General features: G+C 48.7%; 1 protein-coding gene across 1 annotated transcript in view; it reads left to right on the top strand.

Moving 5' to 3' along the window:
• The window catches only part of dpf1 (double PHD fingers 1), a 43,800-nt gene that overhangs the window by 1,417 nt on the left and 25,713 nt on the right, over positions 1-16,670 (top strand). Inside the window, exons 2-5 of the mRNA XM_029714807.1 lie at positions 11,867-11,896; positions 13,584-13,744; positions 15,295-15,402; positions 15,758-15,885. Coding sequence (XP_029570667.1) covers positions 11,867-11,896; positions 13,584-13,744; positions 15,295-15,402; positions 15,758-15,885 — 427 coding nt within the window. The remainder of the gene's footprint in view (positions 1-11,866; positions 11,897-13,583; positions 13,745-15,294; positions 15,403-15,757; positions 15,886-16,670) is intronic.

The raw sequence follows: 16,670 nt of genomic DNA, 5'->3' as shown, positions 1-16,670 counted from the left end.
TAAAATGTTGGGTCATTGATATATGCATAAATAAAAGGGTAAATTCGTGTGTAGGTTTTAGTAAGGCAAAACTGCACCTCTTAAAATGTATTAAATCAGCCTATTGCCTACCGATATTGATCGTAAACAGCACAGGGACCCGAGGTGAAAGGTGGTGCTGGAGGCATGAGCTATGCCGCTCATTTTCCCATTATAATATTCTCCGTTTAGGCTGCCCCATTGTTATAGGAGAGTAACTAGAACATTTTTATAGGAATTTGTTGCTTATGTGTTGCTGTTTTTAAATACATTTTATTAAGATGACTAGTTGCATCTCGTTCTGAAAGCAGATAGAATGAACACAGTCGCACACTGTTTAGGCGAACCAACAGTATCCTACCACCCATTTTGTCATTTATCAGTTATTAGTAATGTGATTTCCATGTCATGGCAGTGTTTTAGCGACCCTACGCATATCTGCGCTCCCAGTGATGCGCGCGCGGCTGAGTTCCTTGCTGCTGTGAGCCTGGTCTCTGGTTGCTCAATTACTGGGAACAAGTGGGGACATAGACACTCCCAGAAGCCTTTGCAAGACCATGTCAAGGGGATTCGTTTGACTTATTTGCATAAAAAATACGAATGCGGGGAGCAAAGGGAATGGCATGGGATAGGAGCCATCAATGGACTAGAAACTGATTCATTCTGACTTGAATGTTTCTCAGTAAGGGTCTAGTCTAGTTAATACCCTCTACCACTGCTTCCTCTGCTTACATAATGGTATCTAGCCTACTGAATGCACTAGTTGTTGAGGACAACACTGATTTAGAGTATTCGGAGCTCACTACTCAAATGTTGTCCAGTGCATCTCAGAGGTTCAAAGAGCTCAGTGTGTGTAAGCACATCCTCAGGGAACCATCAGTCTACTGGGCATTCCCCTAACCTCTCCAATAGTCCTCCTTTAATCTCTCTGTTACTCTTCCTCTCTCTCTCTCTTTCTCTCGCTCATTTTCTCTGCTGCTCTCATATTGCCATCCCTGACTCACAACTCAGTTCTCAGTTCTTTAGGGGTCCCTCTCTCCGTTCGTTCTCTTTCCATCCACCCTCAAACCTACCCCTACCCCTTGCCCACATCATGTCTCTTTGTTTTGAACTCTTTCTCTCTTCCTCCGTTGACTCCCTTTCCCCCATCCTTCTTCCTCCCGTCCTTTCATTCTGTCACTCTACTTGGAGAAAGAGGCCATATGCTGACTGACTGTTGTGGTGGTTATTCTGCCGTGCCTGACTGATCTGAGGGAAATTAATTCAACATAATTCTGTGCTCAGGCACTGTTTAAAGGAACAGCCAGGCCTGCTGAGTTCACTGGAGCCTGAGCATCTCCCCTCTCTCCCTCTCTCTCTCTCTCTCTCTCTCTCTCTCACTCCTCTTGCTCTCTATCTCTCTTTTTGTTAGGGAATTTCTTTTCTGGTTTATTGCCATCAGTCCCCCTTTTTTCCACGTAGACTTTCTTGTCTTTGTCTTCATGGGAAGACTAGAGAGAGACACAGATCCGTATTTTTAGCTCTATGACCTATTTCTCCATTGCTACCTAACCGACTGTGCTTTGGGATCCAATATGGTCACCGGCTGTAGTCAAGTTGTAGTTCAGGACAGGGAGAATAGGAACTACAACAGCCCTTTACAGTAGTGGCCAAGGAGGCTATTAGAATATTTCTCTTAGGAAACCTCCATTGGATGGGCAAGAAAGACACAGGAAGTAGTTCCAGTATGCATGCGCAGCAATGAGAGGGCTATGATTCATCAGCCATGTTGGCCAACATAGTTTGACTGGTGCTGGAATAGTAGGGTCATTTGGATCGGGCATTCGACTGTGGGGGACGGTCGGGACATGGATCTAGCCGTGTGACTGGGAACATTCAGAAGAGCCACTAAAATAGTCCGATTCAGACTGACTGAAAGGAAAACAGACGTGTAGTAATGAGGGTAATGAAAGGGTTGAATGAAGAAGAGAGGAGAACGAGGACGTAATTCCAAACATGCATGTATTTGGATGGATGCCTATTGTCAGGTTTTGTTTTGGGTGCAGAAAATGCTTTGGGGTTATAAACATGGTACCGTTGCTTTATTGTTATTGCCTGTGACTGTGACTGTGACAATGACAGGTAGGGATGGAACGAACAGGGCGATGCAAGGTGTCCACTGACAGAAGACGGGCTTGGTGCAGTGCATGCAATGCAACTGACTGCACAGAATAGGCCGCATTGAATTGCATTGCACATTTGTATGGCACAGAGAGAAGGTCCCAGCTCGCGTTCATTATAAATCACGGGGAAAGAAAATCCATTGGAAGAAATAATGTCACAATGGTTTGTAGACATTTTAATCAGTGGTAAAGCGAGTGTCGTGGACATCCACCAGTGGAGGCTGCTGAGGGGAGGACGGCTCATAATAATGTCTGGAACGGCGCAAATGGAATGGCATCAAACACATAGAAACCATGTGTTTAATGTATTTGATACCATTCCACTGATTCCGCTCCAGTCATTACCACAAGCCCGTCCTCCGCAATTAAGGTACCAGCAACATCCTGTGACATCCACATGGCATCATCTACTTCTACTGGCATCCTTAACATAATCTACTTCTACTGGCATCCTTAACATAATCTACTTCTACTGGCATCCTTAACATCATCTACTTCTACTGGCATCCTTAACATAATCTACTTCCACTGGCATCCTTAACATAATCTACTTCTACTGGCATCCTTAACATCATCTACTTCTACTGGCATCCTTAACATTATCTACTTCTACTGGCATCCTTAACATAATCTACTTCTACTGGCATCCTTAACATAATCTACTTCTACTGGCATCCTTAACATAATCTACTTCTACTGTCATCCTTAACATAATCTACTTCTACTGGCATCCTTAACATAATCTACTTCTACTGGCATCCTTAACATCATCTACTTCTTCTGGCATCCTTAACATAATCTACTTCTACTGGCATCCTTAACATAATCTACTTCTACTGGCATCCTTAACATAATCTACTTCTACTAGCATCCTTAACAGTCCTACTCAGTCCTATAATAATCTCAAAGTATTCCTGCTTGTCCTCTCCCAAAACATTCCTCTAATCCCAGTCTCTGGTCATTACTGCACTCTTATTCTCTGACACACACACACACACACACACACACACACACACACACACACACACACACACACACACACACACACACACACACACACACACACACACACACACACACACACACACACACACAATTCTATACATTCTGCAGTAGTCCCATTCTACAGAACACTCTTTCCTCTGAGGTAATTCTTTTAGTTCCATTGTCTCTGGCCACTGGTATGGATCTCTGCTAGAAACTGGTGGGTGGAGTCTTGTGAAGCAAATTAGTATTTCCTCATGCAGCACGTTAATAACGTTGGAGAGAGAGAGAACGAGAGGGGGAGGAGAGAGAGCGAGAAGGGAGGAAGGATCCATCCATGTAATAACAGCAAAAGTGCAGAGTCAATAAATCTCACCTGAAGGACCAGTTTTCAGCCACGGTGGTTGGATTGCCATGCCCTGATGTACTGCCTGAAATGCACACTCAGACTCACAGTACAAATACACAGAATATACAAACACATACAAACACATATACACAGAATATACAGACATATACACAGAATATACAGACATATACACAGAATATACAAACACAAATACACAGAATATACAAACACATATACACAGAATATACAGACATATACACAGAATATACAAACACACACACGGAATATACAAACACACACACACAGAATATACAAACACACACACACAGAATATACAAACACAAACACACAGAATATACAAACACATACACACAGAATATACAAACACAAACACACAGAATATACAAACACATACACACAGAATATACAAACACATACTGTACATACACAAGCTCCAGACTCAAACACACAGACACACAATATACAGGCACACAATATACAGAAACACAATATATAGACCCACAATATACAGACACACAATATATAGACACGCAATATATAGACACACAGTATACAGACACACAAGGAATATGTATTGTGCATAAACAGACTCACAGCAGCAACACCCAGCTGTAGCAGTGTTGTCCGACTCCAGTCCTTGACTACCCCCAACAGCAAACGTCTTTGTTGCAGATCTTGTCTAGCCATCTTGTTACAAGAGGACCACAATGGAAATAAGTCCCAGACTTTAGTGTGTGTTATCCCATGGCTTTTTCAAGTTTTATATGTGCTTGTTTTAAAAAATGGTCAAATGAATAAACAAAACTAAGCCCTGGACTAACAAACTTGATTCAACTCATCGAGGGCTTGATGGTTAGTTGACAAGTTGAATCAGCTGTGCTTGTTCAGGGCTACAATACAAATGTGTACTGTTGTGGGTACTGGGGGACTGGAGTTGGGAAACACTGTCCTCTAGAATACAGTCACGTAGACAGACACACAGATATGAAACTTTATGCAAAACCAGAGGCCTGTAACATGGCAACAAGGTAGTTACGGTAACATGCAGATGAATACATACCAAACACAGACCTATGGATACATACACACACCTACTGTACAGATTCATTCTCTCTCTCTCCACACACACACACACACACACACACACACACACACACACACACACACACACACACACACACACACACACACACACACACACACACACACACACACACACACACACACACACAGTGATGGGCGGAAAAATCGATACAGTTACATTTCACAATATTATTTTTGCGCTGGTTGGCTGCACCTGCACCAAAACTCATAGCTTGTTCTCCATCTTCTTTTTAAATAGGGAGACAATTTGTTTTCAGCACCTTTATTAACATGACTGATCAAAAGTTGTTTTCTCATGCCTCTCTCTCGTCCCTCTGCAGAAGACAGGTGAATAACATGTTTAGAACATCGAATCGCAATAAAATCACAGCATCGAATCACAATACATATAGAATCGTGAGAATTGCAATACATATGGTATTGGCACCTAAGTATGGTGATAATATTGTATGGTGAGGTCTCTGGTGATTCCCAGCTCTACACACACGCCATGCCAAGCTGTATTTGTCTCAAGGACGTGGTACTTTAACAGATGAGATGTGTGCTAGTCCTACAGTGGTGCAGCTGTCTGTGTTGCTGTCTATGTGTCAGCATCAGCTTAACATCAGCACTGTGTGTGTGTGTGTGTGCGTGCGTGTGTGTGTGTGTGTGTGTGGTAGTGCGTGCAGGCCTGGGTGTGTGTGTGTATGGTAGTGCGTGCAGGCCTGGGTGTGTGTGTATGGTAGCGCGTGCAGGCCTGGGTGTGTGTGTGTGTATGGTAGTGCGTGCAGGGCCTGGGTGTGTGTGTGTGTATGGTAGTGCGTCCAGGCCTGGGTGTGTGTGTGTGTGGTAGTGCGTGCAGGCCTGGGTGTGTGTGTGTGTATGGTAGTGCGTGCAGGCCTGGGTGTGTGTGTGTATGGTAGTGCGTGCAGGCCTGGGTGTGTGTGTGTGTATGGTAGTGCGTGCAGGCCTGGGTGTGTGTGTGTGTATGGTAGTGCGTGCAGGCCTGGGTGTGTGTGTGTATGGTAGTGCGTGCAGGCCTGGGTGTGTGTGTGTGTGTGGTAGTGCGTGCAGGCCTGGGTGTGTGTGTGTAAGGTAGTGCGTGCAGGCCTGGGTGTGTGTGTGTAAGGTAGTGCGTGCAGGCCTGGGTGTGTGTGTGTATGGTAGTGCGTGCAGGCCTGGGTGTGTGTGTGTGTATGGTAGTGCGTGCAGGCCTGGGTGTGTGTGTGTGTGTATGGTAGTGCGTGCAGGCCTGGGTGTGTGTGTGTGTATGGTAGTGCGTGCAGGCCTGGGTGTGTGTGTGTAAGGTAGTGCGTGCAGGCCTGGGTGTGTGTGTGTATGGTAGTGCGTGCAGGCCTGGGTGTGTGTGTGTGTGTATGGTAGTGCGTGCAGGCCTGGGTGTGTGTGTATGGTAGTGCGTGCAGGCCTGGGTGTGTGTGTGTATGGTAGTGCGTGCAGGCCTGGGTGTGTGTGTGTGTGGTAGTGCGTGCAGGCCTGGGTGTGTGTGTGTGTGGTAGTGCGTGCAGGCCTGGGTGTGTGTGTGTGTGTATGGTAGTGCGTGCAGGCCTGGGTGTGTGTGTGTGTGGTAGTGCGTGCAGGCCTGGGTGTGTGTGTGTGTATGGTAGTGCGTGCAGGCCTGGGTGTGTGTGTGTAAGGTAGTGCGTGCAGGCCTGGGTGTGTGTGTATGGTAGTGCGTGCAGGCCTGGGTGTGTGTGTGTGTGGTAGTGCGTGCAGGCCTGGGTGTGTGTGTGTGTGTGTGGTAGTGCGTGCAGGCAGGCCTGGGTGTGTGTGTGTGTGGTAGTGCGTGCAGGCCTGGGTGTGTGTGTGTGTGTATGGTAGTGCGTGCAGGCCTCGGTGTGTGTGTGTGTATGGTAGTGCGTGCAGGCCTGGGTGTGTGTGTGTGTGGTAGTGCGTGCAGGCCTGGGTGTGTGTGTGTGTATGGTAGTGCGTGCAGGCCTGGGTGTGTGTGTGTATGGTAGTGCGTGCAGGCCTGGGTGTGTGTGTGTGTATGGTAGTGCGTGCAGGCCTGGGTGTGTGTGTATGGTAGTGCGTGCAGGCCTGGGTGTGTGTGTGTGTGTGTGGTAGTGCGTGCAGGCCTGGGTGTGTGTGTGTGTGGTAGTGCGTGCAGGCCTGGGTGTGTGTGTGTGTGTATGGTAGTGCGTGCAGGCAGGCCTGGGTGTGTGTGTGTGTGGTAGTGCGTGCAGGCCTGGGTGTGTGTGTGTGTGTATGGTAGTGCGTGCAGGCCTCGGTGTGTGTGTGTGTATGGTAGTGCGTGCAGGCCTGGGTGTGTGTGTGTGTGGTAGTGCGTGCAGGCCTGGGTGTGTGTGTGTGTATGGTAGTGCGTGCAGGCCTGGGTGTGTGTGTGTATGGTAGTGCGTGCAGGCCTGGGTGTGTGTGTGTATGGTAGTGGGTAGTGCGTGCAGGCCTGGGTGTGTGTGTGTGTATGGTAGTGCGTGCAGGCCTGGGTGTGTGTGTGTGTGTGGTAGTGCGTGCAGGCCTGGGTGTGTGTGTGTGTGTATGGTAGTGCGTGCAGGCCTGGGTGTGTGTGTGTGTGTGTGTATGGTAGTGCGTGCAGGCCTGGGTGTGTGTGTGTGTATGGTAGTGCGTGCAGGCCTGGGTGTGTGTGTGTATGGTAGTGCGTGCAGGCCTGGGTGTGTGTGTATGGTAGTGCGTGCAGGCCTGGGTGTGTGTGTGTGTATGGTAGTGCGTGCAGGCCTGGGTGTGTGTGTGTGTATGGTAGTGCATGCAGGCCTGGGTGTGTGTGTGTGTGTGTGTGTGTGTATGGTAGTGCGTGCAGGCCTGTGTGTGTGTGTTTGTGTGACAGCTCCTGGTGAACAACGCCACAGCCCCCTCAACAGACCAATGTGTTCCAGCTGTTAGACTGGCAGATGCTAGCTGACACACTTACTTTATATACACACACACACACACACACACACACACACACACACACACACACACACACACACACACACACACACACACACACACACACACACACACACACACACACACACACACACACACACACACACACACACACCCAGGCCTCCACACACACACACACACACACACACACACACACACACACACACACACACACACACACACACACACACACACACACACACACACACACACATACATACATACATACATACATACATACATACATACATACATACATACATACATACATACATACATACATACATACATACATACATACACATGTCATCACAGCCAAGTCACTGACGGGCATCCTAGCCATGGAAAAGGCCTAGGTTTCATGCTACATGGCTTCGTTAAAGCCGTCTCCCAAAGTGACAAGAAGTCGATGTGCTTGTCTGTGTACGTTTTTTTATTATGCACAAAGTATATTCACTGTCAAAAGTTGGAGAGGGAGTTTGGGTGGACGCAATACATACAGGCTACAGTTGATTATGTTTGGATGGAATTAATCTCTTTCCTGTAACATGCATTCAACTTTTTTGCCCTCACATGGTTTGATAATACTGCTAAGTATGTATTTTCCAGAGCGCATACATGTCTGCCCTTATTTTTAGGGTCTGGTTGGGCGTGTGAGGCAGAGGCTGTTCAGTTCTGGGCTGTTCTGCTCACTACACCAGGCCTATAGCTTTACATCTCCTAGTCTTCAGCAGCACAGCAATCTGCTGAGAGCACTGAAAGACCAAGAAAAGGCAGTCACATCTGTAGAGGGGGAGAAACAGAGATACATCATTTCTCTGGGTACGGTGAAAGAGAGGGGGGAGGAGGAAGAGAGATGGAGGAGGTGGAATGGTAAGGGTGATATTGCCTAGTGTAATCTGCAGACTGGGTGTGGGGGGATGGGCGCACAGATTGCCTTTCCTCCACCAGGCAAGGCAGAGCCTGCCTCACACTGCTGTGCTGTGTGGACCAGAGCAGTAAAGCATCAGTACTGAAGGCCTATGACCGTGGTCCGAAGGCTAGTCCACACAGGCTGTTCACCACACCGCTGCCTTCACACACACACAGGTCTACACACCTGGCCATCTGCGCAGACACACACACACACACACACACACACACACACACACACACACACACACACACACACACACACACACACACACACACACACACACACACATACATGACCATCCACACAACCCACTCCCCCATATGTGTGTGTTGAACATATTGGCTTCAAACCTTATGATAGAGAGATTGCTTTTGTGGAGATATGATTTAGTGTACGTAGCTGTCTCCTGAAGGCCTTCGTGATGTGAAATCCTCCTTCCTTGATAATCCATCAGCTAAACGCCATGCCATTGCTCTTGCAGCGTCATTATGCGTACATCACCAAGTTAGAAATCACCATTAGAATGTCATCCCTTTTCCTAATTGCCATTTTGTAATTGTAGCTTGGTTTTTATGACTGGTTCACATTTTACATGGTGAGGTTTCATTTTCCAATGACCTGACTTTCCCTCTAGGTGGAGCCCTCTGTTTCTCTTTCATTCAAGCCACTGCTAATTGAGGCTAATTGGAGAGTGGTCAGGGGTTGGAGTTTTGGGTATTGTAGTTTGTAAATTGCGGTCGTAGCGTGTACTGTGTGTAGATGTGTTATTCTGTGGACTGCAGTTTATTGCTCTTGCTTCCAATGCCTTAGAAAGTGGCTTATAGAGGGCGTTATGGTGGGGGGGTTGTGCTATCTTGGAGGGTTGTATGTTTGCCTGTCTGTGTGTGTGTGTGTGTGTGTGTGTGTGTGTGTGTGTGTGTGTGTGTGTGTGTGTGTAGGCCTGGGTGTGTGTGTGTGTGTGTGTGTGTGTGTGTATGTGTGTGTGTGTGTGTGTGTGTGTGTGTGTGTGTGTGTGTGTGTGTGTGTGTGTGTGTGTGTGTGTGTGTGTTTTAGTGGGTGCGCTCCCAGCCATATGCTCCATTCTCTGCTCTGCTTTTTGTTTGGACCAATCGCTCCCCTCTGTAAGCCTGGTGTCGAGATGCTCTGTGGGTTTAAGATTGTTGAAAAAGGCACTCGATGCTCCAGGCTTTTCCTCGTTTCTCCTTCTTTGTGTGTTTTTGTGTCTGTGTCAGTGACTGGTCTGAAACCTGCTAACGTGCCTATCCTTGTGTACTATCTGTGTGGTTTTGTACGGCTTTGTTTCTGGCTGTATCTAGAGTTCTGATTGTGTAGGGCTGCTGGTGGATGGTCATCTCACACTGTCCACCTTATCTAGCAGAGCTGTACTCCGCTTGTTATGCTGCTGAAATAGGTTCCCTCTCCATGCTGGTGGCCATAGAGTTGATAAATTATTTCCCCCCCTCGGTGAAACGGAGCCTTTCCTGTCCTCCTCAGACAGCCTCACAGAGTCCCTGCTAAGCCCCCGGAGCTGAAAGCAGGCCAGACCACCAGTAGAGGCCCTCAGGCCCTCCAGGTTGTAGTAGGCCGCTAGTAGAAGGACGCTCATGGATGCTGACGCTGGACAGAATAGAGAAGCTTGGTCATGTCTTTTTCTGCCTGGTTTCCCTGGTGATGTGGTATATATTCAGCTCTCCCAGCCTAGCTTCCACTAACCCCAAATAGATATTTTTTTAAACCTTCAAGGGCAAACAGCCGCGGCGTAATGTAATGAGATTGCAGGCAGAGGCGACCAAACTGAAAGCAGCCATTTTCTACAGCTGTCAAACTTCTTGTTGAAAGGGCCGACTTATTCCGATAGCTCGAATGGCAGCACCAGGGTGACGGGGTGGGGGAGGGGCTGAATTGGGGAGTGTGTGTGTGTGTGTGTGTGTGTGGGGGGGGGGTGCAGAGAAGAGAGGGGCGCAGGGAGAGGAGGAGGGAGAGGGTGGAACCTCCAGCGTTATAGCTGCTTTGCATTTTGAATGTTTTCTCTCCTCTTACCCCGTTGCAACCCATCCCTGTGCTAGGGCAGCCTTAATATTTGAAAAGATGTGTGTATAGGTTTGCGTGTGTATGTGTGCACGTGGCGTGCCTGTGTGTCCTTCTGCCTCTTTGCATTTAGGAGTATTTATTTGCGTGGACATGTGCGTTCTCCCCAGCCAGCGTATCCATGAGGTTTGTCTAAAAAGGAAGATTGATGGGAAACGTTATGTCTGTGTTGTCATCTTGAAGAATGACACATATCTAGGGATTACACCGATATTACACCACGTGTCTAGTGATTACACCGTCATCAAAGCTCTGCTGTGAAATGCCAACAGTACAGTAGAACAGTACGTCAAGACTTCCATACCACATTTGAACATCATCCACTACCCCCATCCAACACCACTCATCCTCAGTTGAACTGATTTCCCTGCTACCACCATGGCTGAGCTTCATCCCAAATGGCAGACTATTCCCCATATAGTGCCCTGGTCAAAAGCAGTGCACTATTAGGCAAAAGGGTGCGAATTGGGACATAGTCTAAGTCCCTTAGTCTTATTCCAGTTCCTCCCTGCTGTGGTATCCAGGCCTCCTCTCATCCCATAGAAAGCACTAGTGAGTGACCATAGGTTGGACTGCCAGGGAGGGAAGGGGGTCACAACATATCCCTTTTAATGCCCAGCCAGAACATCTCTCATCCCCAGTGCAGAGGTTGGATCTGATGGTATAGTATGGAGTGTGAGGTGTAGCCAGTCCCAATATTCTGTCTTGTCTGTTACACTGGAATTTGTGCTATATTTCCTTGTATGGTTGTGATCCTATATACTGTATGTTGTATGGTTGTGATCCTATATACTGTATGTTGTATGGTTGTGATCCTATATACTGTATGTTGTATGGTTGTGATCCTATATACTGTATGTTGTATGGTTGTGATCCTATATACTGTATGTTGTATGGTTACGATCCTATATACTGTATGTTGTATGGTTACAATCCTATATACTGTATGTTGTATGGTTGTGATCCTATATACTGTATGTTGTATGGTTGTGATCCTATATACTGTATGTTGTATGGTTGTGATCCTATATACTGTATGTTGTATGGTTGTGATCCTAAATACTGTATGTTGTATGGTTGTGATCCTATATACTGTATGTTGTATGGTTACGATCCTATATACTGTATGTTGTATGGTTGTGATCCTATATACTGTGCACTGTATGAACAATATACTGTATGTCTGCCATGGCTGGCAACCTTGGTGTTGTGACTGTGTTAGAGAAGCACATAGGTGATGAACAGGAGGGAAGGAGAGGAGGGAAGGAGAGGAGGAAGGCAGTGACTCACAGTGCCTCTCTATCTTTGTGTTCACAGGCAATCTGGAGGAACAGTCATTAAGAACAGGTAAGGGAGGAGGGAGGAGGAGGGAGGAAGGGGGGAGGGGACTTGCATTCACTTACAGTACAAATACACACACCTATTACTCTACCATCAAGTGCCCACATGTATAACACACACACACACACCACTGACATTATGTTGTCTAGCAGTGAGCAGTCTATTCTACCTCATCCGGCGACGCTGATAGCCTCACTCTGTTCACACATTCAGAGCACTGTATCTCACCTTTCATGTGTCACTACATGCACTGTTTGTGCGTTTCACTTCTGATGAGTCTCTACATGCCCTGGCACCACACAGCCCAGGTCCTTCTGATGAGTCTCTACATGCCCTGGCACCACACAGCCCAGGTCCTTCTGATGAGTCTCTACATGCCCTGGCACCACACAGCCCAGGTCCTTCTGATGAGCCTCTACATGCCCTGGCACCACACAGCCCAGGTCCTTCTGATGAGCCTCTACATGCCCTGGCACCACACGGCCCAGGTCCTTCTGATGAGCCTCTACATGCCCTGGCACCACACGGCCCAGGTCCTTCTGATGAGCCTCTACATGCCCTGGCACCACACGGCCCAGGTCCTTCTGATGAGCCTCTACATGCCCTGGCACCACACGGCCCAGGTCCTTCTGATGAGTCTCTACATGCCCTGGCACCACACAGCCCAGGTCCTTCTGATGAGCCTCTACATGCCCTGGCACCACACGGCCCAGGTCCTTCTGATGAGCCTCTACATGCCCTGGCACCACACAGCCCAGGTCCTTCTGATGAGCCTCTACATGCCCTGGCACCACACAGCCCAGGTCCTTCTGATGAGCCTCTACATACCCTGGCACCACACAGCCCAGGTCCTTCTGATGAGTCTCTACATGCCCTGGCACCACACGGCCCAGGTCCTTCTGATGAGTCTCTACATGCCCTGGCACCACACAGCCCAGGTCCTTCTGATGAGTCTCTACATGCCCTGGCACCACACAGCCCAGGTCCTTCTGATGAGTATCTACATGCCCTGGCACCACACATCCCAGGTCCTTCTGATGAGTCTCTACATGCCCTGGCACCACACAGCCCAGGTCCTTCTGATGAGTCTCTACATGCCCTGGCACCACACAGCCCAAGTCCTTCTGATGAGTCTCTACATGCCCTGGCACCACACATCCCAGGTCCTTCTGATGAGTCTCTACATGCCCTGGCACCACACAGCCCAGGTCCTTCTGATGAGTCTCTACATGCCCTGGCACCACACAGCCCAGGTCCTTCTGATGAGCCTCTACATGCCCTGGCACCACACAGCCCAGGTCCTTCTGATGAGTCTCTACATGCCCTGGCACCACACAGCCCAGGTCCTTCTGATGAGCCTCTACATGCCCTGGCACCACACAGCCCAGGTCCTTCTGATGAGTCTCTACATGCCCTGGCACCACACAGCCCAGGTCCTTCTGATGAGTCTCTACATGCCCTGGCACCACACAGCCCAGGTCCTCTGAGAAACCCACGGCCAGACACAGAGAGAGACAGAGGAATGATACTGTACTTTGGAACAACAGATGCTCCATCTTCATGTTGTCACTGTAGAGTGTGGATAATGCAATGTCCATGTGTGGGTCCTGAAGTGAAATGACCTAGGTTAACAGGGCTCTGTGTCTCTCTCTTGCCTCCCTGTGCCCGTTGTGTGCCACCCTGTCTGTGCCAGTCTGGGCGAGGAGTTCTATAGAGAGGCCATCGAGCACTGCCGCAGCTACAATGCCCGCCTGTGTGCTGAGCGCTCCATGCGCCTGCCCTTCCTGGACTCCCAGACCGGCGTGGCACAGAGCAACTGCTACATCTGGATGGAGAAGAACCACCGTGGCCCAGGTGTGTGTGTGTGTGTGTGTGTGTGTGTGTCTGTGTGTGTGTGTGTCCTTGTGCGTGTGTAAGGTCTAGGCTGCGTGCATGTGCGTGTGTGTGTTCGTGGACAACATGTCAGTGTGTGTTCCAATGCATGCAGCCCAGTAACAAAACACAGAGTAAGAGGCAGCATAAAGAGGTATGAGGCCTGGGGTAGGGATGTCTGGAACACAGCCTCCAGACCTTCCTAGTTCATATCTTCGGTTCTCCTCTGCTCTCAGCAACCCTTTGTCCTCTGTGTTGTTCTCCCATCTTCTCCCTCTCTCTATCCTTCTCTCTCCCCTCTCCTCCCTCTCTCTTTCTCTCTCCCCCCTCCTCCCTCTATAGCCTTCTCTCTCCCCTCTCCTACCTCTCTCTTTCTCTCTCCCCTCTCCTACCTCTCTCTTTCTCTCTCCCCTCTCCTCCCTCTATATCCTTCTCTCTCCCCTCTCCTCCCTCTATATCCTTCTCTCTCCCCTCTCCTCCCTCTCTATCCTTCTCTCTCCCCTCTCCTACCTCTCTCTCTCTTTCTCTCTCCCCTCTCCTCCCTCTATATCCTTCTCTCTCCCCTCTCCTCCCTCTATATCCTTCTCTCTCCCCTCTCCTCCCTCTCTATCCTTCTCTCTCCCCTCTCCTACCTCTCTCTTTCTCTCTCCCCTCTCCTCCCTCTCTATCCTTCTCTCTCCCCTCTCCTACCTCTCTATCCTTCTCTCTCCCCTCCTACCTCTCTATCCTTCTCTCTCCCCTCTCCTACCTCTCTCTTTCTCTCTCCCCCTCTCTCACGCCTATGTGTAGTATCAGTGTACAGTATTTAGAGTTTGTTGTGTGTGTGTGTGTGTGTGTGTGCTTGTGTGTGTGTGTGTGTGTGTGTGTTTTGAGTGTGTATGAGTGACACAGTGTTGTTTTTACTAACATAAACGACCGATGCAGATATAGGTTTGTCAAGCACAGAGACTGATGGAGGTATAGGTTTGTCAAGCACAGAGACTGATGGAGGTATATGTTTGTCAAGCACAGAGACTGATGGAGGTATAGGTTTGTCAAGCACAGAGACCAATGGAGGTATAGGTTTGTCAAGCACAGAGACTGATGGAGGTATAGGTTTGTCAAGCACAGAGACCGATGGAGGTATAGGTTTGTCAAGCGCAGAGACCGATGGAGGTATAGGTTTGTCAAGCACAGAGACTGATGGAGGTATAGGTTTGTCAATCACAGAGACTGATGGAGGTATAGGTTTGTCAAGCACAGAGACTGATGGAGGTATAGGTTTGTCAAGCACAGAGACCGATGGAGGTATAGGTTTGTCAAGCACAGAGACTGATGGAGGTATAGGTTTGTCAAGCACAGAGACCGATGGAGGTATAGGTTTGTCAAGCACAGAGACCGATGGAGGTATAGGTTTGTCAAGCACAGAGATCATAAAAGCTTAGAATTTCTGTTTGCACAAATAACATCATCACCTTAACCCCGTCATTATAGTTTAGTCTGCATTAGTAGTTTTTCACGACTTGTTGCATTGCCCTTTGTTTGGCCCCCAGGTTTGGCCCCAGGACAGTTGTATACTTACCCTGCCCGCTGCTGGCGCAAGAAGAGACGGCTAAACATTCTGGAGGACCCGCGCCTTGGACCCATCGAGTTTAAGATCGGTAAGAGACAAGAAAACTGGAAAGGAGGATGAGGAGGCCGTAGAATGACAGAGAAAAACCACAGGAGGCTGGTGGCTTTTTAATTGGGGAGAACGGGCTCCTGGTAATGGCTTCAGTGGAATCAGTGGAATGGTACCCAATACATCAGAAACATGGTTTCCAGTCGCTCCGTTCCAGACATTATTATGAGCTGCCCTCCCCTCAGCAGCCTCCTGTGGTGTACTGTAACTGTACTTGTATTGTTGTGTTAGTCTGTCAGGGCAAAGTGATAGCTGGGAATGAATTGTAACATGTATTAGCAGGGGAGGGTTACTGTAACGTACGGTATGGTGTGTGTGTGTGTGTGTGTGTTCAGACTATGAGGCGTCTCTGAAGAAGGAGGGGGGCTTGCCGGAGGGGCCGGTGTTGGAATCACTGCTCAGTGGAGAGACTCTGGACAAGAAGGTGGAGACCAAGGAAGAGGAACCTATGAGCGAGTGCCAGGTAAGAGGAGCTTAGAATCACTCATGGTGGCCCGCGCACGCAAACACACACACACACACGCATGTTCTAGTTTCCCTTTGTCATGCTCTCTTAGAGCCCTCTGACCCATTCCTCTACTTCTTCATCTTGGAGATGCTGTGTAGTTTCTTTATTCTCCTCTCTCGGCCTATCTCTGGTTCTCTCTCTCCCTCTCTGGTTCTCTCTCTCCCTCTCTGGTTCTCTCTCTCCCTCTCTGGTTCTGTCTGTCTGGTTCTGTCTCTCCCTCTCTGGTTCTCTCTCTCCCTCTCTGGTTCTCTCTCTCCCTCTCTGGTTCTCTCTCTCCCTCTCTAGTTCTCTCTCTCCCTCTCTGGTTCTCTCTCTCCATCTCTGGTTCTCTCTCTCCCTCTCTGGTTCTCTCTCTCCCTCTCTGGTTCTCTCTCTCCCTCTCTAGTTCTCTGTCTCTCCCTCTCTGGTTCTCTCTCTCCCTCTCTGGTTCTCTCTCTCCCTCTCTGGTTCTCTCTCTCCCTCTCTGGTTCTCTCTCTCCCTCTCTGGTTCTGTCTCTCCCTCTCTGGTTCTCTCTCTCCCTCTCTGGTTCTCTGTCTCCCTCTCTGGTTCTCTCTCTCCCTCTCTGGTTTTCTCTCTCTCGCTCTCTGGTTCTCTCTCTCCCTCTCTGGTTCTCTCTCTCCCTCTCTGGTTCTCTTTCTCTCCCTCTCTGGTTCTCTCTCTCCCTCTCTGGTTCTCTGTCTCTCCCTCTCTGGTTCTCTGTCTCTCCCTCTCTGGTTCTCTCTCTCCCTCTCTGGTTTTC

Source organism: Salmo trutta, chromosome 26, assembly GCF_901001165.1.
Source record: "Salmo trutta chromosome 26, fSalTru1.1, whole genome shotgun sequence".
Lineage (NCBI taxonomy): Eukaryota > Metazoa > Chordata > Actinopteri > Salmoniformes > Salmonidae > Salmo > Salmo trutta.
The sequence above is the reverse complement of the archived record's forward strand: the minus strand, read 5'-3'. Positions and strand labels throughout refer to the sequence as shown.